This window comes from Trachemys scripta, chromosome 17, assembly GCF_013100865.1.
Source record: "Trachemys scripta elegans isolate TJP31775 chromosome 17, CAS_Tse_1.0, whole genome shotgun sequence".
In the NCBI taxonomy this organism is placed as follows: domain Eukaryota; kingdom Metazoa; phylum Chordata; order Testudines; family Emydidae; genus Trachemys; species Trachemys scripta.
Genome location: NC_048314.1, coordinates 1,369,737 through 1,394,691, shown reverse-complemented (window position 1 = coordinate 1,394,691; position 24,955 = coordinate 1,369,737). Strand labels below are relative to the sequence as shown.

General features: G+C 53.2%; 1 protein-coding gene and 1 pseudogene across 1 annotated transcript in view; both read left to right on the top strand.

The window, feature by feature from the left end:
* The window catches only part of LOC117867167, a 658,956-nt pseudogene that overhangs the window by 127,073 nt on the left and 506,928 nt on the right, over positions 1-24,955 (top strand).
* ENTPD2 (ectonucleoside triphosphate diphosphohydrolase 2) overlaps positions 1,237-24,955 on the top strand; it is a 45,409-nt gene continuing 21,690 nt past the window's right edge. The window contains 1 exon segment of the mRNA XM_034751985.1: positions 1,237-1,533. Coding sequence (XP_034607876.1) covers positions 1,423-1,533 — 111 coding nt within the window. The 5' untranslated portion in view covers positions 1,237-1,422.

The following is a 24,955-nucleotide window of genomic DNA, read 5'->3' as shown; positions in this document are numbered from 1 at the left end:
CGGCCCTGGTCTTGCTGCCCCCTGGGCAGGCACTGTTGCCCACTCCAGTCCATTACTGCAGGATGGTGTAGAATCCCTTCTCAAGCGGTTAAATCAAGCGGGTGCAGCAGGGCTCACCCCACCCCCACATTTATCAGACGGTGAGTAGTCACTGGAGCTAGAGACGTCATTCCCAGCTTGGGGGACATACACGCGCTGGCTTTGATCGAGCTAGTGCACTGAATATAGCGGTGTAGCAGTCCCAGCGCCATCCGAATACGCACCCATCCAAGGCCCTAGGCACGTACTCAGGGGGCTACTAGCCTCTCCAGTTGGCTGCGGTGGCTACGTGTCTATTTTTAGTGAACTAGCTGGGTCAGAACCAGCATGGGTACGTGTACCTGAGCTGGAAATGACACCTCCAGCTCCAGTGTAGAGGTACCCTAGCAGAACGCAGCGCACGGCGTGCCAACTCCGGCAGGAAGCACACAGGGTATGGCTCTGTAGGGAAGCCACTTATCTGCTATTAAACTGAGCAGTCTTTTTGAGAGGCTCGTCCCCTGTCCAATACTGGGACAAAACCGGGCGTGATTTTGTCCGGTATCAGATGGGGGTACGCCATTTTAAAGAGCACGCTGCTCTCCCCCCGTGACTTGGCGCACACATCGCGCTGGCAGGGGTGGGCCCACGGCGTTCCTGGCAGCACTGGAAGGGCTGGTATTCAGGGAACGTGCCAGTGACCACCCTGTGTCTACACTGTCAACAAGGGCTGTCTACACAGCATTTTGGAGCGAGCCTCCCAGTCCAGGCTAGGCGAGTGGGGCTTGCGCTAGCGAAAAGAGCTGTGTAGACAATGCTCCGAAGCTGCGGCTAGGATGGGGGGACGATTGGGTTTCACAAACCGAGCTCAAAGCGCTGTCTACACAGCCACCTGTGTGCACTGACACAAGCCCCCTGCCCCACATCACTCCACCTAGGCTGGGGGCTCGCTCCTGCGCTGTGTGGGCCTCCCCCCAAAGGGGTGTTGTTCTTAAGGCAGGTTCCAGTAGCAGCGAAGGCACAACCAGGGGGTCTGTGACTGGGGCGAGCAGCTGCAGGCCAAGCCCGGCTGCCCCGGGGCCAAGCGCAGCGCCAGCACTGCCTGCAAAGCCCAGCGGGACGCGGGGAGATCACGGGGAGCGCCCGGGCGCCACCTGGCCAGGCCCCAGCCCCAGCCCCGGGGCGCAGCGCGCACAGCCCGGCGCAGCCGCCCCGTCTCAGCCGGAGCCGGAGGAGGAGCCGTGGGCCGATCACCTGCGCCCCCTCCCGCAGCGTCCGGGCTCGTGGCCCGTCTCAGCCCCCGGGCAGCGCGCCAGGAAGGAGGAGGAAGCCCCGCCTGCTAATGCCGCGGCCCCAGCTCCAGCCCCAGGCCGGCGGGCTCCAGTCCTGCGGGGACCGAGCACCATGGCCAGGAAGGTGATCGCGGTGCTGCTGTTGATTTGCTTCCTCGGCATCGTGGGCGTCCTGCTGCTGTGTCTGAAAACCAAGGACCTGCGGGAGCCGCCGGGCTTCAAGGTGAGCGGGGGCCACCGGCCACCCAGAGTGCGGACAACACGGGGCAGCCGGGAGCCGGGGCAGAGCCGGGGGCGCCCGCAGCTCCAGACCTGCTGGCTCAGGGATGCCGGTGCAGAGGAGCCGCCCTGTCCCCCCAGCCAAGTGAACTCCTTGGCAGACAGCGAGCCCCCGCGTAACGCGGAGCTGGGCGGTCGCTGCGAGCCCCCTTCCGTGCGAATGGTTTTATTTTCCCATTCAAAAAATACACAACTAGAAACCCGCAGCGGGTTTAGACGCAGTTCCCCGCTCTAGGAGTTTGATTTCTCCCGAGTTGGGCGCCCACTTTTGTGCTGAAGTCAGTGCGAACCTGGGCAGAGCCAGCCCCGTCTGAAAGAAAAACGGGCTGGGTTTTTTTTTTTTTTCTTGCAGAAACATTTGATTTTTGTTTTCCCTGCAAAAATTCAAAACCTGCACATTTTCAGCCGAAACCCCTCCCCAAATTTGATCCACACCCCAAATCATCTGGTTTTTTGGCCAAAATCTTTTGAGTTTGGGGGTATTTGAATTTTTCAATGAAAAATCTAAATTTTTCACAGAAAGCAGATCCTTTTTGTGGAAAACGTTTATTAGTCGAAACCCCAATTTTCCATCAAAAAGCAGGTATCTTGGAAAACTTGTGACCCGCCCAAGACTGATTTCACGGATACGTTGCCTTTTCTGAAGATTTGTTAGAGATCACTAAGATCATTCGTTCCATAGAGGCAAGGGTAGCACATTGCCAGCCCTGTATTTTAGGACTAGTAATTTCCTGGTAATTATTACCCCTTTGACAACATTGTGGTTGTGTTTGCCACTCCAGCCTCCCATCAGACACGTGCAAACATAATGGGCCAGATTCTCAGCTGGTGTAAATGAAGAGATTCTGATTTACGCCTGGCCCATATTCACTGTACTTGATGTAGTTTTGAATGACTTGTGTTTCCTGCAGTTGATTCCTCACTGGACCGTTGCTCTTTAACAAACTGATTTAATAGTGATCAATATTTTATTTTGTAGCTGGGGCTTTGCGGAACTTTTCCCGAGGTTTCCCCACTGTTAGTGGCTTTTGAGTTTCCGGGTGAGCACTGCTGTGGTTTTGGTGTCGCTGGGGGAACACGTATTTGCTTCTCAGACCTGCTCCTACTTTCCTTGTGCACCTCCCAAAGCCAAAGGGAATTAGAGTGCCCAGGGAATGCAGGATCCGTCCGGTCTATGCCGGGTCATGCTTGTTCTCCGAAGGGCTCCACTTTCCTTGGGGCAGGATGATTAAAGCAGGGCTTTAGAAAAACAAAACGGAGAGTCAAGGCTTTGCGCTGTCCCTGGATGGAACAAGCGCATTCAGGATCCACTGGCAGTAGGAGGCACAGATGATAAACTCTCTTTGTTCCTCTGTTGCTTTATGATACCTGCAGGCCCCCCCTTTCTTTTTCCCCTCCAGTTGTGCCTAGCAGGCAGGGTGCTCTGCCCAAAGGATGAAGCGTGTAGGGGTGTTTGGTTTCTGGGGCTATGTTACTGGGATACAGAGCATTTCACCTTCATCCGCAAGACTCTGTACAAGCTCTGTCCAGGCTGTGAGCTGGGGGTTGATTCCCTGCTGGTGTACACATCCTCACACGAGCTTGAGTAGAAGCAGGGTAGCTGCTGTTGCTGGCACAGTGCATGCCCCCCGGTTTGAGGCAGGTTTGTACCGGGCACGGCTAAGCCATGCCTCTGCTGCCGCTAGTGTGCTCCCATGCTAGTTATACTCCCGCTAGCTCTCCGCACACTAGCACGGGCATGTGCACACGAGCAGGGGATCGCACGCCAGCTCATAGCAGAGATGTAGCCTAAGTCCTTAGGCTCCTGACTCTCATTGGTAAAAGTGACCTAGGCACTTAGGGTCCTATCCTCAAAGATACTTAGACAGACACCGAACTCCCACTGACTTGATGGCCCCAGTCCAGTTCCTCAGAGCACGTCTCCATGTCCCAAACACCCCCATTGCAACTGGCCCTGGGGAGCAGCCACTTCTTGAATCAGCACGAGCCATCCTCTCTCCTGCCCCGAGAGTTGGCCCTCCCAGGTCGGGGTTGATGCACGTTGGCAGGGGAGATGGCACGGTGCTGCGCTCGCTGGGCCTGGTCTGTGGGGAAATGGAGCTTCTTCCAGAGGGCAGTGCGGGATCTCCAGCGCTTTCGGAGAGCAATGGGGCGCCCACCTGGGAAACCAGAGCCCTTCTGCAGCGCCCTTCGTGCAGATGCCCCTCATCACTCAGACGTGCCACTTGGCACCCGTCAAATCTAATCTGCCTGGGGTTTTATACTGTGCCCAGCACTTAGTGTGTGTCTAGCTGTCTAGCCAAGGTACTTACCTGACTTATCTGAGCAGCTCTCGCTCTTCAGCGCTTTTATGCTCAGAGCAGCCTGGGATGGCTGGGTAGTGCTCTTACCCCCATTTTACTGGTGGGCACCTGAGGCCCAGAGCGACTACGTGACTTTTGCCAGGTTCTGTCTACACTGCAGCTGGAGATGTGATTCCCAGCTCAGGTAGACCTGATCAGAGCAGTGCGGTCACGGCAGCAGGAGAGGCTAGCCAAGTGCACTCCCAGCCAAGACCCTCACTGTGTGCTCAGGGCGGCCGCCCAGCCCGCAGCTCGCGGTACCACAGATGCGCTGCTATTTTTAGCACGCTAGTGCGCGTAGGTCTACCTGAGCTGGAAATCCCACCTCCAGCTGCAGTGTGGACATCCCCACAGAGAGTGCAGCAGAGCAGGGGACTGGAACTCATGTCTCCATGTCTCTGTCTGGTATCCTAACGGGAGCGTGTTACAGAGAGAGCGTAACTATTCATTGGCTGGCTTTAACCCCCCGCTTTCTCCCACCTCTCCCCCATGGCAGTCGTGATTACGATTCCCCTCCCCTCCCAGTGCCCCAGTTACTTGGGGCCTGACCCTGCCTTTCTTGCACACTCGGCTCTCAGTGAAGTTGGCAGCAGTTCAGAGTGCACAGATAATGCAGGATCGGGCCCCTGATGTTTGCTACTTTCCCACAAGAAGCGCTGAGTGATGCCACAGCTGGAGAGCCCTGCCCTCAGGAGGGTAGTAGGTAAGTACACACGGCTAGAGAGATGGAAAAGAAATGAAGAAACTCCCTGAATCAGACTCACTGCTAGATAAAACCTTCCCCAAGTTTTCTGTGAGGGCTAATCAGCTGGGCAATAAAAACTGTGTATGGGATATTCTGGGAACTTTAACAAAGTCAACGGGCCTGATTCTGATCTCACTTACCCCCGTGTAAGTTGGAAAGGACTGAAGTTAGATAGGTCCGAGGGGGGAATTGGGCCCAGCTGACCTGGCTTGCACCACCTCAGGGAAGCCTTAAAGTGTGACATTCAGCAAATGCTGACCGCCAGGTCTGTCCTTCGCTTCCAGTTGCTAATCTCCCCTTCCTAGGAAAGGTGGGGGGGAAGGGGAGTGAACAAGCATGGTCCCGTTCTCCCTGCCCTAGAGAGGAGAAGAAACGTTGGAAGAGAACCTGCCCCCTACCCCCAGCCAGAGGCTCTCTTCAGCAGGTGGACACAGAGGCGCATGGAACAAAATTATGTTCCTATAAGAAATGTTTCTTAGTGCTCCTTGCCGGCCTGCTGCAAAGAGGAAAGACGGTAAATACAGGAACTGGAGCCCTGCAATTATCCAGCCTGTTAAAGTGGGCGGTAACTCCTGGGATATTCCTGCTGACGTGCTCGCCCTGTTTTACAAGGCATGAGCCCTGCCTCCCGGAGGCCACAGTAGCAGGCTGCATTAACGAAGTAAGGCCCAGCTGCACCCTCCTTTACTCAGGTGTAGCTCCCATTGACTGTGAGGGGAGTTTCATGTGCATGAGTGACACCAGAGTGGAGTCCTTAAGGTACGTTTACACTGCAATAGAAGACCCACTGCAGCCAGGGCTGGCCCAGGTCAGCTGGCCGGGGCTCGCAGCTGTAGATGTTCAGGCTTGGGCTGGTGCCTGGGATCTGAGATTCCCCCCACCTCAAGGAGCCCAGACTCCAGCCCAGGCCTGAGTGGCTGACCGGGCGCTGAGACTGGGTTTTTCTCGCAGGGGAGGCTACTGTGAGTCGAGGCTTTTCTCCACGAGGCGCCACATGCATGGGTCTGAACCTCCCTTCTAAACTGGGGCTCTGCCCCGCTGAATTCAGCCAGGAGTGCTGCATCAGGCCCGGGCTCTGTTGCCAGTTGGCATCAAGCAGTTTCCCTGACCGGTGCAGAGAGGGATAATTTGCTGTGAGAACCGTATTGCAAAACCTGGCGGTTGCCTCCCTGGGCAGGACGGGCACAGTGAGTCCATGGCACCATCCTCTGGATAAAGAGCATCCTCGCTGGAATCGCACCAGCGCCAATCCTGCCCCAACTCAGCTCCGTGGCTGCAGGGCCAGGGCTCTCTGCCAGAGACTGCCTGACTCACGCTAGCGTACTGTGATTTCCCAGCAGATTCTCCTCTCTAGCCTGCCCCCTCGAGGCGGCTTTTGAAACCTTTAAAGCTGCCGGGCAGGAGCAGTTGGCAAATGGCGAACCTGAGCCATCAGCCTGGCTCCAGTCTCCAGGCCGGACGTTCTGTGTGTCGCTGCCTTTGCCCGTTACTGCTGGGCCCTTGTTAGTGTCGGCCCAGTTGAATTTACCAGCAGATTGGGAGAGTTCTCAGCAGTTATGGGATTAAAGTGCAGGTCCAATGGGAATTACATAAACGTCCAGTTCTGTTGCCTTCCAGCCTGAAATTTTGCTTGGAATTCAGCTGCTACAAATAGTAACCCTAAAAAATACCCCAAAGTGGGTTTATTTCCCTATCCAAGGGCCTGATCCGATGAGGATCCTGGATTCTCTTGGGTGGGTGGTGGCTGCCCGTTACCTAGAAGAACTGAGGTCTAATTGCCCCAGGCCATCTCCTTTTTTAATTTTTTCTCCACTAGAATTCTGTAGGTCTCTCCAAGCAGCCTTATACAAAACCAGTCCAGCTAGTTCTCTCTTCGCTCTTGGAGTGACCCCGTGATCAAGGAGCAGGGAGGAGCATGCATGGATTTCCAGAGGGGACTCTAGCAGGGTGCGGGGGCGGCTCTTTCTGGCCAAGAGGCAGGGTCTCCATCAGTGGAGGTGAGGAGGCGTGGGAGCCAAGCTCTGGGATGGGAGGGTGGCTCCCTGTGCTAGGGCTGAGTTATGCCGAGAAGTGGAAGAGCCCGAGAGAGAATCAGCCTGGGGAAACGGCTCTGCCCTTGCTCTCGCTGCCTGGCTGGATCCTGCGCCCCTGGGAGGCGAAGGCGCAGGATTGGGCCCAGCATTTGGCACGAGGGCCCATGTGTCTCATCATCCCAACTCCACTTTGGGCAACGTTGGGGGGTGGGGTGGGGAAGAGAGCTGCATGTGGCAGGGAGCCCAGAGCTGAACTTTGCAGCAGTCTGGCAGGCAGTGCCAATGTTCAGCTTACCTTGCTCAGCCAATGCTCTGGCTGCCGGCCAGGGAAGCACTAAGAGATAGCGAGAATGCCGGGAAACTCAGCCTAACCTGTTGAAATCCTCCACATCTGTTCCTTTTCGAGCAGCCGGGCCTGGCTGGCACTGGGAAACGTGCTGTTCTCTGGGTCCTGTGTCTGCAGTGACAATATCAAGCCATCTGCGGGGACGTTAGCCTCACTTTCCTGGCCTCTGCGTCAAGCAGCGTTTTCCCTTTGCCTTGAGAGTTCACCCTGCATGTTACCAGCTGCTTCAGAGGCTGCAGTGCGTCCACTAGCTTCTTCAGCTCCTTGACCACGCCTCGGGGGCTGTGTCCCTCAGCCTCCCCCATCACCATGCTGCAGTGGGAATCGGCCGTGCTCCCCAAACCTCAGCGCTCTGAACCCCTGCTGCCCTTTTCCAGGAGCAGTGCTTGGGTCCTGCCCGCAGAAATTGTGGTTCCTTCCGTGCCCGTGTTAGCGCAGCATCTGCCACGTCTCCAGTGCGGTTAGTGAGAGAAGCTGCAACAACAGGCCCTGCCTCTCTCCGGGCTTTCCTCACTGCTGCTCCGTGACGCGCTGGCGTGGTGCTAAGGAGAGCTGTGCCCAAATGCGGCACTGGGTCAGTGATGGGGAGAAGCAAGGGTTGGGCCCCTTCCTCCAAGGAAATCTGTTCCTGTCTGCACCCTCTAGCTGCTGCCTTCTACCTGCCCTTGGGGAGGGGAAGGGAAGCTGGCAGCCAGTTGGCGAAGGCGGATGTCTCCACTGGGACAGCTGAGCTGGGCTAGTCCAGGAGGCTGCTAAGTGACACAGGAGAAGCTCTGAAATGTCCCGTGTGTCATGCAGAAACCTTGCTGTGGTTGAGTATTCCAGTGATGTGTGTGCACAGCCCCAGGGCTGGTCTACACGGGGATCCTACATTGGCACAGCGACGTCGCTCCGAGAGGTGCATTTTTCACACCCCTGAGCGATGTCGAACTCCCCATGTACACAGCGCTTGGTCGACGGGAGAATTCTCCTATTGAGCTAGCTACTGCCCCTCCGGGAGGTGGATTCCTGTGCTGACGGCAGAACCCCTCCTGTGCCATCATAGTGTTTTAAGGGTAGACACAGCCATGCCCTCAGTCTACAGCTTACATTTGTGGGTGGGAGTGTGGTCTAGTGGTTAGAATACAGCACTGGGAGGCAGGACGCCCCTATGCTGCCAGCATGTGACTTTGGATAAAGACACTGCCCCACTCTGTGCCTCAATTTCCCACTGTGTAGTGGAGGTACTGGTGCTCTGTGAGAGTGCTTTGAGATGGTCCTTATGTAGCACCTTCATCTGACAGAGTGTTGTCGATGGAGGGCATTGTAACATTGTCATTTACAAGGGGCTGGCAGCAGGGCAGAGGCCGGACTGTGGGTTGCTTAGGGTGGGGGTGGAGGAATGTGGGCTGCAAATGGCAGGAGGGAGATAGCTGAGGTTGTGAAAGGGGAACTGACGATTGGAGCATAGATTGGGTATCAAATGGGGGAGCTGCTTATCTCCTTGCCTTTTATGACTCGCCTTGCAGTCAGGCAACCTTGATACAAAGTGAAAGGCGTGTGTGGGAGATTGTCAGTGATGCATTTGCAGCACAGGGTTGCTTGACAGTCCGAGTAGCAGATGCTACCCCTGCACCTGTGCTGGGTGTGCGCGTGTGCAGAGTAAGGCAGCAATAAATTAAGGGACGAGTCAGAAAAGGAGTGTCCCATCCTGTCATTGCTAAAGAACAACTGAGGCTGTTCGGTGGCTAGATAGATCTCTGCTCTTTGACATCATGGAAAGCTATTGTTGTTATGGTAATGCCACAGATGCTGATCAGAATCAGGGTGCCATTGTGCTAGGTGCTGTACATACACACGGCTCCTGCCCCAAACACTTTACAATCTAAGAAGACACAATCAGAGGAAAGGAGGCAGGCAGGGCTATAACATACAATCCCGGAGATCGGGGTGGCCAGTAAGTTCCAGTTATAATTTTCCATGCTTTTGGGGGCAACCACAGAAACATCTGGTGGAATAACACAAGGGAGCCATGCTGAGAATCAGGGTATGTCTACACTTGCAATTAAAAGCCTGCAGCTGGCCCGTGCCGGCTGACTCGGGCTAAGGGGCCGGGCTAAGGGGCTGTTTAATTGCAGTGTAGAAGTTCAGGCTGGTTCCTGGACTCAAACGTCTAGGCTGCAATTAAATACCCTCTTAGCCCCAATCAGTGGGCACAGGCCAGCCGCGGCTGTCTAATTGCAGTGTAGACGCACCCTCAGTAGCCACGTAGGCGTTCGAATAGAGTTTCTTTTCCACAAGGCTCACTCTTAATCCTGCACTGTTGCAAATGGCAAGTTAAACTTTCTGCACTCTTTTGAAGGCGCGCTGTAATTAGACATTCCTAATTAATGGCAGTGGTAAGCAGTCATCCCAGATCCAGCTGCTTTATGCTAATTCAAAGGAACAGTAGCTCAGACAAAATGAAAAAGCCAGGACAGACTTAGGGCATGCCTACACTTGCCATTTCAAGCGGAAAAAGTCCCTTTTTTGCGCAAAAACCGTGGAAGCGTCGACACTTGCCAATGACTTTTTGCAGTGAAACTCAGAAACTCAGAAAACCACTCCCCCGAGAGACGTACAGCTCTTACCGGTGATGCTTTTGCAGTGATGTGCAAGTGAAGACACGTTCTTCCTGTTTACAGCATGTTTAGCCTCCGCAGGATATCCCACAGTGACCACTCTGGCCAGCAGCCAGGTAAACAGGCGCCCACCCCTCCCCTGCAAAGCCCCCGGAACTTTGAAACTCCCCTTCCTGTTTTCTTGGCAAGTGCTCACTTATCATCTGGCCAGGTGACAATACCTGCTCCAGGGAGCAAACGATCCCCTGCTTGGAGCAATGCTGAGCTACGGGATCAGTGTTTGGGGAGAGGGGGCTGTGCAGAGACCCAGGATGCCCCGCGATCACCCACCCTCCTTCCCACAAGACCTATCGTCAAAATGGAGAGAGCTGCACTGTGGGACAGCTGCCCTCCGTGCGCTGCTCTCATCGGGGATGGAAGTGCTGCACATGTGAACAGTCTCTGATGCCTGTGGAAGTAAGTGAGAACACAAACCAGCGCTTTTCTTTCACCGGTTCACTATCACTGGTGAAACAGACAGCCCAAAAACTCTGCAAGTGTAGACACAGCCTTAGGGAGGGATTTCCCAGGGCTCAGCAGCACCCAACCTGCACCAAGCGCTCTGAGCTCTTTTGGAAATCTGATCTAAGCAGTGGGGGGGGCTTTGTGCTCCTCTAAACACCTGGCCATTACGGAACTTCCCTTGAACAATAGAACTGATCCCTCCCACAGCCAGAACCCATCAGTCACAATAGCCTATCCACATACCTACCACATCCCCACCCCATCACTCTTCCTGGTCCTCACATCTCCATGAGAACAGATGGGTCCCTGGGCGGTTAACAGCCCCAGGTCCTGGCAGACCAAAGGGGGAGTGAGCCCCAAAGCAGAGTCCTTCACAAAAAACATCTGGTGAATTTCAATGAAAAAGAACCCGTGTTTGGCTCAAGTGAGTCCTTAATAAGACTGGCAGGGCAGGGCAAAGCAGGAATCTGCATTGGAATGACTGTCAGCTCTTTGGAGCAGGGACTGCCTTGCTCCCTCTTTGATCTTCAAAGACCCAGTGCTCAGACCAAGACACTGGAGAGGCTTCTTGTTGAGGCACTTTTTGCAGATGACTGTACCTTGATGACCCATAGACAAGACGACCTTCAGGTCATGGCTGATAGATTTTCTGAAGCCTCCCAGCTCTTTGACTTCACCGTCGGCCACGGGAAGACCGAGGTCTTGTTCCAACCAGCACCTCATTCCAATGCCACAGTGCCAGTCATCTTCATCCAAGGCACACAGCTGAAAAATGTGTATCATTCAAGTATTTGGGCACCACCATCTCAAGTGATGGTTCCCTTGATCAGGAAATCTCCAGAATTCATAAAGACAGCCAGGTCCTTGGCCAACTTCAAACAAAAGTTCTTAACCAACACAACATCTGTCTCTCCACCAAACTGAAGATCTACAGTGCAGTGGTTCTAACATCTCTCCTGTATGGATCTGAGATGTGGACTCTTTATTGACGTCACATTAAACAGAGTGAGCAATTTCACCTGCGCTCCCTCCCCTCAATAATGAGCATTCACTAGCAGGACAGAGTGACCGATATTAAGGTCCTTGAGAGAGCAAACACAACCAACACTGAGGAAATGTTACTGAGAGCACAACTTAGGTGGACCAGGCATGTCCTCAGAATGGAAGACGCCGTCTCCCAAAACAGATCTTGTATGGGGAGCTGAGTCAGGACAAAGGAAAGAAGGGTCATCTGTGTAAGCACTTTGAAGATCATCTGAAGAGGAGTCTCCAGAGGGCTGGCATCAATCCTAAAGAACCAGAACAAATGGCTCAGAACAGGACTCGCTGTCTGACGAGATCAGCGTGTGACAAGTTTGAGGGGATCGATGAAATCGTGTCCAGGCTGCCCGTGAAAGGCGCCACAGAGCTGCATCATCAAACATGATAGATACAAACTTCCCATGCCCTCGGTGCGGCCGACCCTGTGCTTCAGGGTGCGGACTGTGGAGTCATATACGTAGCCGTAAATGAGAATTGCGACACTATTGTCAGCGATGGACTCCCAATATATATGTACAGCACCCAGCATGGTGGGGTCCTGGGCTGTGACGAGGGCTCCTAAGTGATAAATGGTGTTTGGGTTTGTGTGGTTAGACAGTTGGCAACCTAGTCGGGACTGAGCCCACTGCTCTTGGAGTCCCCCTGGTGCAGGGGGCAGGAGAGGGCATGGCCAAGGCATTCCCCTGCCCCACCTATTCCCCAGTGGTATGAGGCCTACAGGGGCCATTGTCATCGGGTGCGAGTTGGGCAGAGCTCAGGGATTGTGTCAGGGGCTGACCCGGCCCCATGCCCAGCGTTCTCCCCCCGCTCACGTTTCACCCTGACTCCCGCTCTTCCTCACCCCATTTCCCCTTTGCGAGTGACCTCGAATGCAGGCATTGGACAGTTCAAGACCTGGTAGAACAGTACCCTGGCTGGCCTTTGTTGTCGCTGGCTCCTTGGCCCCCTGCAGACACATCCTGAGAGCGACTCTCCACCCATCCCCTCCTGTTGGCCTTGCACTGCCATCTCCTGCTCAATGCCCTACTGGGGACTCGGCGCAGCATCGCTGGAAGCAGAGCGTCAGCACATTAAGGCCCTGTGTACACACAACAGCCACCCCAGGTGTCTGCACCACCCGCAGTGAGATCTTGGTGTGCTGGGCCCCCTTCGATGGTCTCACCCCAATGTGGTCGGGAAGTCACGAGCGTTGCTAGGCTATTGAAAAGTACCCAGCCCCCAACTCCAAGCAAGCTACCCTGGAAAGGTGTGTGGGTGCATCGTGGTCCTCTTCTATGGGACCTCAGCATCAGCGTCGGCATGGTTAAACCGTGGTGCAAGAGAGGAAGGTGGGGGAGGGAAATCTTTGAGCTGATGTGTTTGTGAACTGGCCTCAGAGCTGGGCCCGCTGACACACACACACACACAGGGAATCAAAGGGACAATGTTGCAGCAGAAAGTGGCTTATTAAAGAAAAACTAGGTCAGGGCTTAACCTGATTTGAATTCTGTCTTCGTATTTCCACTGGAGGCATAACACTCTCCCGCCAGCTGAAGGAGCATTCAGGGCAAACTGGTAGAAGAGCTTGTGTACGTGTGGACTTAGCCCTGGGAAAGGCGCAGCACCCCAGGAGGTGCAGAGCAGGTGAAGTGTGGACAGCAGCCATGCATGTCTCCTCCATGCCAGGTTGCCCCAACAGCGCCGTGGCAGGAGAGTTCATTCTCCATGCCCCTCGGCTGTGAGTTTGCTGTGTGGTATGGGCTCGCGTCCAACCTTGGGCCTGGAGCGAGACGTGGAGCTTGTCCAGAGTTAAACAATGCCCTGGGTCTTAGTGTCTGAAACACTAAACGTCAAACTGAAAGGCCTCCCATTGTCGCCGTGCCCCGGAGTGACACAAAGGCCTGGTGAGGGGTGAGGATCTGACCAGAGCTTCCTCAGAGCTCCCTTCTGTTGGAGCTGAAACTGATCAGAGCTTTTGCCCCTTCCAGAGGAAAGTGGAAATCTCCTGTCTTCAGCTGAGCTGCAGCAAAGACCCTGCTGACAGGGAGGATGGTGAAGGTGGAGGGGACAGACTTCAGGGTGGAGAGAGGAAACTAGATTACGTGTGAGCCTCTCAGTGGCGGTGGTATAGGTGCTGGAACTAGGGGGGCTGCCGCACCCCCTGGCTTGAATTAGTTTCCATCATACGCAGGGTTTACAGTTTGGTTCGATGGCTCTCAGCACCCCCACTGTACAAATTGTTCCAGCACCGCTGGCTGGTGGTGATGGTTTTATTCGGTGCTGAGGTGCTCTGGTGGTGATCACAGTATAAGTGCTTAGACAGCTCCGTTCTGAAGAACCTCAAGTGTCAACCTGCCACCTATGGCAGCCCCCCATCGCCTGGTGGGGGTCAGCTCGGGAGTGTGGATATGTGGGGTCAGGGATGCAAGCCTGTCGCTCAAATGTCCCTCTTGTCTAGGGACATCACCCACGTTTAATCCCCAAATTCCCAGTGTCCTGCATCAGTTTGGTGCCCCTTCTCATCAGTTATTGACCATTGTTCACGTCAGAAGTGAAGAATTCATCATTCGTAAGGCCAGACGGGACCCGTACGAAACCTCCAGGGCCCAGACTGTCGCCCCGTGACACCCGCATTGACCCGAACTGCAGTGTAACTCTGAGCTAGACGGTCAGGCTTCATTTCAAGGAGAATGTCCCATGTTGCATGGTTAATTACCATTCCTGTTTAAAAGTCTGGCTCTCCATGCCAGTTTGCTTGACTTTAGTCCTGCCAGGGAGGTCACAGAGGACTGGTTATCCGCCGGAAGGAATCCCGCGGCATTTTTAAGTTTTCTGCCCAAATAATGTTTGTGCATCCCTCATTTGGGGTCACACGCTGCACCCCACATTTGGGTCTGCATGGGCTGAGAGACAGGTGCCTGATTTCTCTCTAAGTGACCCACACTGGGTATCTAGGCACTTAATCTGCTCTGATCTCCAGGGCAGGCGGAGATGGGGGCAGCCATTAGATGGTCTGTGTGCCCCCGACATGTACACAATTGGGGGAGCAGAACTCCAGCTTAAAACACGTCTGTGCAACTGTGAGAGGCTGGGGGGCTGGCCCGGGGGCAGCAGACGGTGTTGGGATGCCATCCCATCAACCTGGTGGTGCCTGTTCTGCCAACGTCTGATGGGAAAGGCCATCACCGAGCACTGGCAAATGGGGCTCCATAAAGCTCTTTCCTGCTGTACCCAGTGGCTCAAAAGCGAAGGCTCCATCCTACAAGATCCGCAGTTGGCCTCACTGGGGGTGGAAGTAGACGAATGTGACTAGTGTGCTCCTCTTGAGTGCCAAGGTGACAGGTTCAAATCCCGCTTAGGTCACAAGTTGAGTTTGGTGAGCTCAGAGCCCCCAGTGGGTATCTGTCCTTTATTAACTGTCTCTCCCCAGGCAAAGGTGTCCTTGGTGATGCTGGGTTCTTGTAAACCCAGCCACTTCGTGGGAGAGGAATGATTCAGCATAGACCAGCAAAGAGTTAACAGAACCCCAGCTACCGGAAGCACCTTTGAATGCCCCAATATGGAAGTTGCTGAGTGGAAAACCAAGACGCTGGCCCTGGTTTTGACGAAGGTTAAATTTAGCTCTGCTGGATCTGTCAGTTGATTTCATTTCCTCTCTCTCTGCAACAGTCAAGTAACCTCCGATTGTTTGCTCATCGGCGACACGCTTCAGAGCGTGCAGTGTAATTCCGCAAAGCCGTCTCCTGGCTGGGATCCCGACCTTCACTCTCAGGACAGACTCCCTTGTGGTCCTTCTGAGACCCAGGAATTGGGCTGAAGGATGCCTGGTCTAGGAGTCCTCTAGAGTCCTCAGTATTAGGACCAGCCTTGTTGGGTTTGTGTGTGAATCTGCCCTGCAGGCTCCGTTCCCTATGACTGGGACGTGCTGCTGGCAGGACATTGGGAAGCAGGAATCCCAGCCTGGATGTCTTCCTCCTTCAGCCTTGTCATTATGTTTCTTGCCACCACCCCAGCTCCCCCAAAGAATCAATCCCGAGTGAATGGGAGGGAGCCCTGTGCACGGGACGGAGCGTCAGGAAACCTGGGGACTAGACCTGGCTCTGCCAAAACTCGCAAGTCATTTCCCTTCTCTGTGCCTCAGTTTCCCCCCTTGGAACGTGGGGACAACACATGCCTGCTTCAGAGAGGCATTGGGCAGGTTAATGTTCATAGTGCCCCATAGCTCGATAAAGGACTCCAGCAATGCATGCAGGCAAGTCAGACCTCATTATTAAACCCCTCCCCACGGCTCTGCCTTGGCCTCTCGCTCTTGCTGTGACACCCTGACAGTCTGCTTCTAGGTCTCTGAGAGGAGACTCTTGGGCCATTAGTTAGTGTCTTAGAATGGGGTATCCTAACTAGGTCTCACTCATGACCTCACCACGTCTCCAGAGCAGAAAGCCTAATGCGCTAACCCACTGCACCCCTCTAACTGCCCGGCAGGGGCCCTATTCATCAATCCAGTTGGGTACAGTTTGTCAGCAGGGACAGAGATCTGTACCTGTTTGGTTTGTTTCCCTCTCCAGAGGGCTCTTTCTGTAGCTGGACCCCAAACCTGGCAGCTGTGTGTGGATCTGTGTGTTTATCTTTACTACGCCCACCCCCCGCAGTACATGCCCGTCTCCGTTAGGGTTACCGTCTCCATCCCTGGGGTGGCTTATGGCTGGAAGCAAATAGGTGGGTTTAAGCCTCAGCTTAGCTCATTCTACAGCTGGGCACTTTCACCTGAAAGCATCCCACCTTTGATTCTCATGAGCATCACCCAAAACTCTGCACCCCGGAGGATGCAGCTGTCTCAGAGGGTCATAGATAGGAGTGGCACTATCGGGTGTGGCTGGGCTCTGCTCTACCAAGGGAGCTGACAATCAAGGCCCAGGCCTTGCAGTGGGACCAGTGGCGGGTGCCGGGCATTGTTGGTATGCCAAGCTGGCAGTGGGGGAACACAGCTCACCTTGCACAGAAGGCAGCGTGGCTGTAACTGCCTGACATTCAGTGATTACCGGCCTGAATCCTAGTGGCACAAGAGTTAAGGGGAACGCTCTTGGTTACGTCGGTCCTGTCCTACTGTCCCATCTCCATTGCAGATGTGCTCTGTGGGCGCCATGTTGCTCTTGATGTCCTCTCCTGCTGTATTATAATCCCAGTTTGATCTTGCCTGTTTGCCTGGATGCAAACTGTGTTCTGCATGGTGTATTTTACAAAGCAGACATGGGGACAGCACCTTGGCTAGCAGAACTTGGAATAGCTCCACCAACAGAGCCATTCCATGCCAAGCTGCACCAGCTGAGGGTCTGGCTCATGGCCATTAGAGACCCAGGTGTGGTGCTGGTGACAGCTGGTCAGAAAACTTTCAGTACATAATATTGGCCGTACTGGGTCAGACTAAAGGTCCATCTAGCCCAGCATCCTGTCTTCCGACAGTGGCCAATGCCAGGTGCCCCAGAGGGAATGAACAGAACAGGTAATCATCAAATGATCCATCCCCTGTCGCCCATTTCCAGCTTCTGACGTCATCCTGCCCATCCTGGCTAATAGCCATGGATGGACCTATCCTCCATGAACTTATCTAGTTCTTTTTTGAACCCTGTTATAGTCTTGGCCTTCACAACATCCTCTGGCAAAGAGTTCCACAGGTTGACTGTGCGTTGTGTGAAGAAATACTTCCTTTTGTTTGTTTTAAACCTGCGGCCTATTCATTTCAGTAGAGCTAGAGTCTGCTGGATTATAAACTCCCTGGGACTGGGACTGGGACTGGTTTATACGTTCTTGAGCATATTGTTGCTTAAATAATCTCACAAGTGGCCTTACTGTGCCTAGCCCATGTATAATATTCTGCATTGCTCCTTCTATACCTTCCCCTCCCCCCTCATGCTACCTTCATCCTGCCGCACTTCCCACACCCTGCTCAGCTAGACGCTTCGGCCCATAGGCCAGTGATGAGTCCCTGCCGTGAAGTGTCACAATGTGTCAGCTACCGACCAGGTCACGCTACCCATCCTCCTCCATCCAGCATGAAGGCCGGTTCCTCAGGATGGAGACCCTAGGCAGGTGGCGTTGATCTGTGTTTTAAGGCTGGGTGGCCGGCTGAAGGGCGATAGGAGCGCTCCTTCCACATCTTCACACGCTAAGCACCATTCTTCTCCCCTGCCCTGTGCGATGAGTGGAGAGGCAGGTTCTGGGCTGCTGGCTGATGTGAGCTCTACAGAGGGAATGGCTGGGAAATGGAGAGATCCTAGGGGCACTGTTTACGGCAGGACTGGGCTATGCGTCTGCTCTGTAGCTCCAGGGAAGCAGAGGCTGGGATTTCATCTATTAATATCAGCTGTGCTGGCATTGTGGTTCGTTCTTGTGCATCTGTCTCCAGTCGAGGCTCGGTCCTGGGGCAGGTTGGGAGGGGAGGCTAAGGCAGTGAAGCCCCTTTGAGTAGCTCACACAGGGTGTACTTTACCCCAGCTCTGACTCACCTCAGCTGGGCCGACGGCCGTGCTCTTTGATCCCTGCGCTGTGGGTTTTATCTTAGTCCTCAGAGTTCTGCGAGGGGTGGTCTTGCACTGGCTGGGGGTGGAGATAGTGCAGGCAGGAGCTGGCTGGCTTCCCTGCACACTTGTCAGTGCATCCCAGCACAGACCCGGGGCACCCCTGGCTACTGCACCCCGAGGACTCACACACATCTTTCCTGACCTGTGCTGTGGCTCTCGCTAACCGGTCCTCATTTCTCTCCCACCTCCACTCCCCGCGCTCTCTGCATTCTCTGCTGCCCTCTCCTTTGTCTCACTTCTTTCTTCACCCCAGGTGCTGCTCCTCAGACTTTCCCGTCCCCACGGCCCATCTTCTGGCTGCTTCACCAGCTTTTCCCACAGCTTTGCTTCTCTCTCCCCTCCGGTCCCCGCCACCCTCACACTGCTCTGCCTGATGGCGTGGCCGGGCCCATGCCAGCCCCGTGAGTGCTCTGACACTAGTGCTGGTGCAGGTTCGTATGTTGCATGACAAAAGCAATCAAGAGAACCAGGTAAATACTGGAGTTTTCAGTTTGCTGGTAATTCTGAAAAATTGCTAATAGACCTCTACCCCGATATAATGCGACCCGATATAACACGAATTCTGATATTACGCAGTAAAGCAGTGCTCCGGGGGGGCGGGGCTGCGCACTCCGGCAGATCAAAGCAAGTTCGATATAACGCAGTTTCACCTATAATGCGGTCAGATTTTTTTTTGGCTCCCGAGGACAGCGTTCTATCGAGGTAGAGATATGTATATACATTTAGTTAGTTAGTTCTTGTTGAACAAAGCTCTTCATCCTCCCACAGTGTGAACGTTTCATTGCGAGTGTGAGCATTTTAAACATTTTTAAAAATAAAACAGAAGGAAATATCAAAAAAAAAGCAAAATGTTTTGAACATGTAAAAATGAAACATTTTGATTTTTTCCAGTCTTTTTCGGGTTGTGTTTTTTACTGAAGGAATTTGGCGAAACTGACACGAATTCTTGGGAGTGTCAATATAGTAGAAACTGCATTTTTTTTTTTTTTATTTTTTATTTCCCACTGAAAAAAAGGTTTTGGCTGAAAAATTTCACCCAGCTCTCCTGATTGACAGCCTTCTCTAGCCTGTCCCACCCCCATCTCTACACATGCCCTTCTGACTCATCGCCTGTCTGTTTGCGGTTTTCTCTGTAGCTGTCTCAGAAGCGCTGAGCATTGTTCTTGTAAAATAACCCCATTTCAGGTTTGCTTGTAAAACATCAAAGCCCCAGGTGGAGAGATACAAACAGGGCACTAGTGGGAAAGGGCGTTGGGACCACGGAAACCTATTCTGTGAAGTGCCTCACGTTTATCTGAATGGAAACTGGCACCTGTCTAGGACAGACCTGCAAAGACTGTCTTAATCTCACAGTGGCTTTGATGAGGCATCAAACCAGCGACTGCCACCCTGTAGTTGAGGTCTCACCAATCAGACATCCTGACCTGGCAGTTCTACTCTGGCCTAAATTCTCTAGTCTTTAGTGGAGCAAATCTTCTGTAGATTTAAAGGAGAGATTTGCATGATTAAGGACCATGGAATTTGGCTCTAGGTAAAGATTGCTCCTATTCACTCAATTGACTTACTCCCCCTGTATATTCAGAGCTAGATCCGGGGACTTTGCTGGCTAAAGTAAGTTTCCGCTGCATTTTGCTCCTGTTTTCCCACGGAGGGGAGCATAGCTCGAGGCAGGGAGCTGGATTCTGCTAGCTCACACATCGTTAAACAATGATCTGTGTTATCACTGCAGAATCTTTGATTTAGGAGAAGGGCAGCTGAGAATCTGCTGACTAATCCTCTCACCCCCATCCTACTTAGTGTGTGTGCATGCGTACAACTTCCTGAATCGCTACTTAAAGCCACAATAACGTTGTATCCTTCTTTAGCACCTTTTAGCCAAGGAGCGAACGAGCACCCAGTGTACGTTTGTGAATGTACCTCACCCCCATGCAGGTTTGGGTCTGCTACAGGGTGTACCAGCCCTTAAGGGAACAACAGGGGAAGTCTCTCAGGTCAGAAGCACCCTGCCCTTATGTCTCCCTCCATATCCCTTGTAAAAGTGGTAGCCCAGCAGCTGAGTGGCTGCTCCCAGGGAAGCGTTTGTAGTGAGTCCAGATCCAAGGTGGTCCAGTGGCTGGGAGTTCCACTGGACCACCTTGTTTTAAATGGTTTATGTCACAGGCGGGGTTGACACTCTTCATGAGTCCACCTGGATTGTCCCAGTGGCACTTCCTAGTGCTTGTGAGATGCTTGCAGGTCCCAGGCCCACAATCGCTTTCAGCCCTCAGAATATCCCAGGGTGGGATAAGAGCACAAAACCTCCCTATGTGCAGTCGTGGTGTTGCACAGCGACGGGCCAATGCTGCGCCGTGACCTGGTGGCACTTTGTGGCCACACAAATAGGAGACACGGAAAAGAACCTGACAACCCTGAGGTGGTCCTTGCATCAACACAGCAGTGAAGCAGACCTGGCCTGCCCTGCTCCTTACACGAAAAAGTCCTGTCCCGGGGCATTGCTGGGCATGTGGGCCTCACACATCACAGACTCACAATGGGTCTCCTGTGAAGCCAATGGCCTGTGGGGGTGGGAGGAACCAGATGATTTGGACATATATATTTTGAAATCAGTTTCTCAACTGAGAGTAATTTTGGCAATGCAGAACACTGCCTCATTGTCTGGAGTGGCCCAGATGTAAACACCAAGAGTGCCCATCAAGTGGTCACAGATGGCTCACTCCAGTCATTCAGCAACCTCGGAGTCCGAGTTCCCAGCACTTGTAACGCACGGTTCCCATAGTTCCAAGGGAGCAGGGCTAGTGGGGTTGATCCAAGGCAGGGCATTCCCCATACTCTGCGTGGAGCCCACACCCATACAGACCTGCCATGCTCTCCCCTCACCACCCAGCCTAGCTCTTAGTTAAATGAACCTTTAGCTGTGCGAGTTGATGTCCTAAGGGGGAGACTTCCTGCTCAGCTTCCTGTGTCAGTGGAGATAAGAATGGCCTCACGGTGAAGCAATGGGCCTGGGTTTGTGAGACCTGAGAGCTATTCCTGGCTCTGATGCTGAGTTACCCTGTGATCACGGGGAAGTCATTGCATCATTGTGCTTCAGTTTCCCCATCTGTAAAATGGGGATAGTGTCACTTACCTCCCTCACTGGGGAGCTGTGAAATACAGTGAATGTTTGTAAAGGGGTTGGAGCTCAGATGGCAGGTAGTGGAGAAGGGCGGCTGCTGCTGATTGCCAAAGGACTTTGGCAGCCGGGTTTATCACCTGTTAATTACATGTCTAGCATGCGCCTCCCAGGCAGAGGATTTTCCACGGCGGGACCCACTGGCAGATTCAGGAAGTAACTTGCGTGGAAACAACTGTAGCTTGGCAGCCTACACAACCCCCTCCATGACAGAGGTTCGTAGCCCTGTATCTCGCAGTGGTGATGCCCAGGAACAACCCAGGCTGGTGGGACAGGGTAACCCTGCTCTCTAATTTGGCAGGACTGCCGAATTCCCTGCCCCGTTCCCATTGCAAGGGATCTAGGAAAGACAGCGGCTGGGTATTTTTCTTGGGATGTGAGTGTCTGCTTCATAAAATGGGCAGTAACGGTGCTTCAAAACCGCCCAAAGTCTGGCTAACTGCAGATTGTGGGAAATCCCTGCAGTGTAGCACACAGGGCCGGGATAACATGTCACAGATAGAGAGAGCCCAGTTTCCTTTCCAGTTACTGTGCAGGGAAGCAAACGGATTCAGGGCAGTTTGCTTTGGAATGCGAGAGAGCTTCGTTCAAGATAGTCTAGCACAGTGGTTCTCAACCAGGGTACATGTAGCCCTTGGGGTACTCAGAGGTCTTCCGGGGGTACAGCAACTCCTCTATAGATTTGCCTAGTTTTACAACAGGCTACAGAAAAAGCACTAGCGAAGTCAGTACAAACTAAAATTTCATACGGACACTGACTTGTTTATACTGCGCTATATACGATACACTGGAAGGTAAGTACAATATTTGAATTCCAGTTGATTTATTTTATAGTTATATGGTAAATGTGAGCAGTTTTTCAGGAATAGTGTGGCTGTGATACTTTTGTATTTTTATTTCTGAGTTTGTAAACAAGGAGTTTTTAACTGAGGTGAAACTTGGGGGTCTGCAAGCCAAAGCAGACTCCTGAAAGGGGTGCAATAGTCTGGCAAGGTTGAGAGCCGCTGGTCTAGCACGTGTGTTTTCTATGTAACGTATTCAGGCTGTTTATCTCCGGGAGCGGGGAGGTTCTGCTGACAGGTTTGTGCTTGTGGGTTGCTGTCCCCATGTGTTTATTCTCTGTATTACTGTAGTGACCTATCAGCCCCAGCCATGGAGCAGGACCCCATTGTGCTGGGCACCGTACAGACAGAACCAAAAGATAGTCCCAGTCCCAAGGAGCTTCCAATCTAAGTATAAGACAAGAGACAACGGATGGATACAGACAAAAGAGGGAGTACAAAGAAATAATGAGACAATACTGGTCATGATGGGCTATAAACATTCCCTCTAGCACAGCTGGGGGTAGTTCCTTCTTTGCGTCATAACATTATATTACAACATATTTAGAACATGTTAATTCAAGAAAAAGATTACAAAGTAGCGCCACTGTGATGAAACAATCTGACACGGTATCTTAGACTATGAACGCCCAATTCACTCTGAATTTCTCCGGCATTTGTTACGTTGCAGTGTAGTTCATCTCTGAATAACAATGCCCTTTTCCCCAGCGCTCAGCAGATTGGCTCCCTGGGCATATTTGATGAACATAAGAATGGCCGTACTGGATCAGACCAATGGTCCATCTAGCCTAGTACCCTGTCTTCGGACAGTGGCCAATGCCAGGTGCCCCAGAGGGAATGAACAGAACAGGGAATCATCAAATGATCCATCCCCTATCACCCTTTGCCAGCTTCTGGCAAACAGAGGCTAGGGACACCATTCCTGTCCATCCTGGCTAATAGCCATTGATGGATCTATCCTCCATGAACTTATCTAGTTCTTTTTTGAACCCTGTTATAGTCTTGGCCTTCACAACATCCTCTGGCAATGAGTTCCACAGGTTGACTGTGTGTGGTGTGAAGAAATACTTCCTTTTGTTCGTTTTAAACCTGCTGCCTATTCATTTCATTTGGTGACCCCTAGTTCTTATAAGTAAATAAGGGAGCAAATAACACTCCCTTATTACTTTCTCCACACCAGTCGTGATTTTATAGACCTCTATCAAATCCCCCCTTAATTGTCTCTTTTCCAAGCTGAAAAGTCCCAGTCTTATTAATCTCTCTTCATATGGCAGCCATTCCATACCCCAATCATTTTTGTTGCCTTTTTCTGAACCTTTTTCAATTCCAATAGATCTTTTTTGAGGCAGGACGACCAAATCTGCACGCAGGATTCAAGATGTGGGAGTACCAGATGTGGTCTCCCCATCTCAAAAAAAGCTATATTGGAATTGGAAACGGTACAGAAAAGGGCAACAAAACGCATGTCCTGTCTGGTGATTTTACTGACTGAGCCAAGCTCTGATTGCTGTTTACTTCTGTCAGCCTGGGGAGCCAACACGACGAGGGGAGCATGAGCTGGAGTCTGTCCTGGCTTGTGCGTCATCAGCAGAATTTCTCTATGTTCTGAGGCCTGGGTTCTGCATTGCCCTCTGCCTTGTGCAGTCACTGGCTCCAGCGCCCGGTGGGGCCGAGCCATAGCATTTTTGCTGTAGAGAATGAGGCTCTGGACGCAGATCTTTATCGCTGCTAGTGCACGAGCCCGGAAGAACCCAGCCCGAGTCTCCAGCGCGGGCGCAGTTTGCAGGCGTTTCGATAGAAAACACGCACCTTGCAATTTATAAACTGATCCGACTTGACCTGGAATCAATGTGAGCAAATGAACCCGGAGTAAAGTCAGGCTTTGAAGGGCAAGGGGATGGTGTTATCTCTTGCCACTTTGCAAACAGCCCCTGGGAAGGAGTTCAGGAGGGCCATTCCCATTGTGCCGACAGGGCAGGTGGGGCACAGGGTGGCTCAGGGCCACAGCAAAGCGAGTGGCTGGCAGTGCCGGGAATAGAACCCAGGAGTCCATGACAGCAAGGAACAGATTTTGGGCTCCTTATATTTTGGCACCTTGCACAACAGCTTCTTGGGTGACCCCAACCCTGGCCACTCGGTTAGCATGATCCACGGGAGGCGGAGACCTCTAGCCTTTCCCGTCAGCAGGGGTGGATGGGGAAATGATGGCAGTCCCACAGCATGTTTTACAGAGCCCAGCACTGCAATACGTTCCAGGGAACAAGCCTGCGCTGGCCGGGGGTTAGGCCATCTTCATGTCTAGCCATCGGCTCTGGGATTACATGCTCTGGCCAAGGGTGTATTATACAGGAGAGGTTAGGAAAGAGCTGGGAGCTAGTGTTACCTCATGGCTGGAGCACCAGCTGGGACTTCAGACATGGGTTCTGTTCCTGGCTCTTTTATTGGCCAGTGGGATGACATTGGGCAGGTCACGTCACCTATCCCGTGCCTCAGTTTCCCCTCTGTAAACTGGGAATAATGACACTGCCCTCCTGTGTATAGGAGCTTTAAGATCTACTGGTGAAAAACGCTGTCCAAGAGCTGGGTACTAGAATGGGGCCCTTCCCCTAGGAGAATGGAGGAAGGGGGAGTGTTGGCATAAGTTCGGGCCCCGTCCTGGCATAGGGGACGTTGCGTTAGCCAGAAGGTTGCTCGGCCATGGTTCCTCCCAGCCACCTCTCTGTCTTAGCCAGTGTTTTCTAGTTCAGGGCCTTGCCCAGGAGCGGGGTTCCCTCTGGCCTGTGGGGACACCTGCCTCATGGGGGTGGGGATAAAGGCAGGGATGCCCTTGGCAGAGCCTGTGCGAGGACCCATCTGTGTGTGTGTGTGTGGGGGGTAACGAGGGTTCCCAGGTGTGGGTGTGGGACTTCCCTATGGAATGGTGGGGGGAGATCAGGGTCACATCCCCTCCCCCCAAGGATAGTGGTGCATGTAAAGGCCACTAAGCTGCTTCCCCATCTCCCCTTTCCTCCAAATAGGGTTACCATATTTTGTGCCTCCAAATGGAGGACACTCCACAGCCCCCGGCCCCGCCCCCAGCCCCGCCCACACCCCTCCCCCTCCCCAAAGTCTCCGCCCCCTCCCCTGCTTCCCGCGAATATTTGATTCGCGGGAAGCCTGAAGCAGGTAAGGGGGGTGTGGGGGG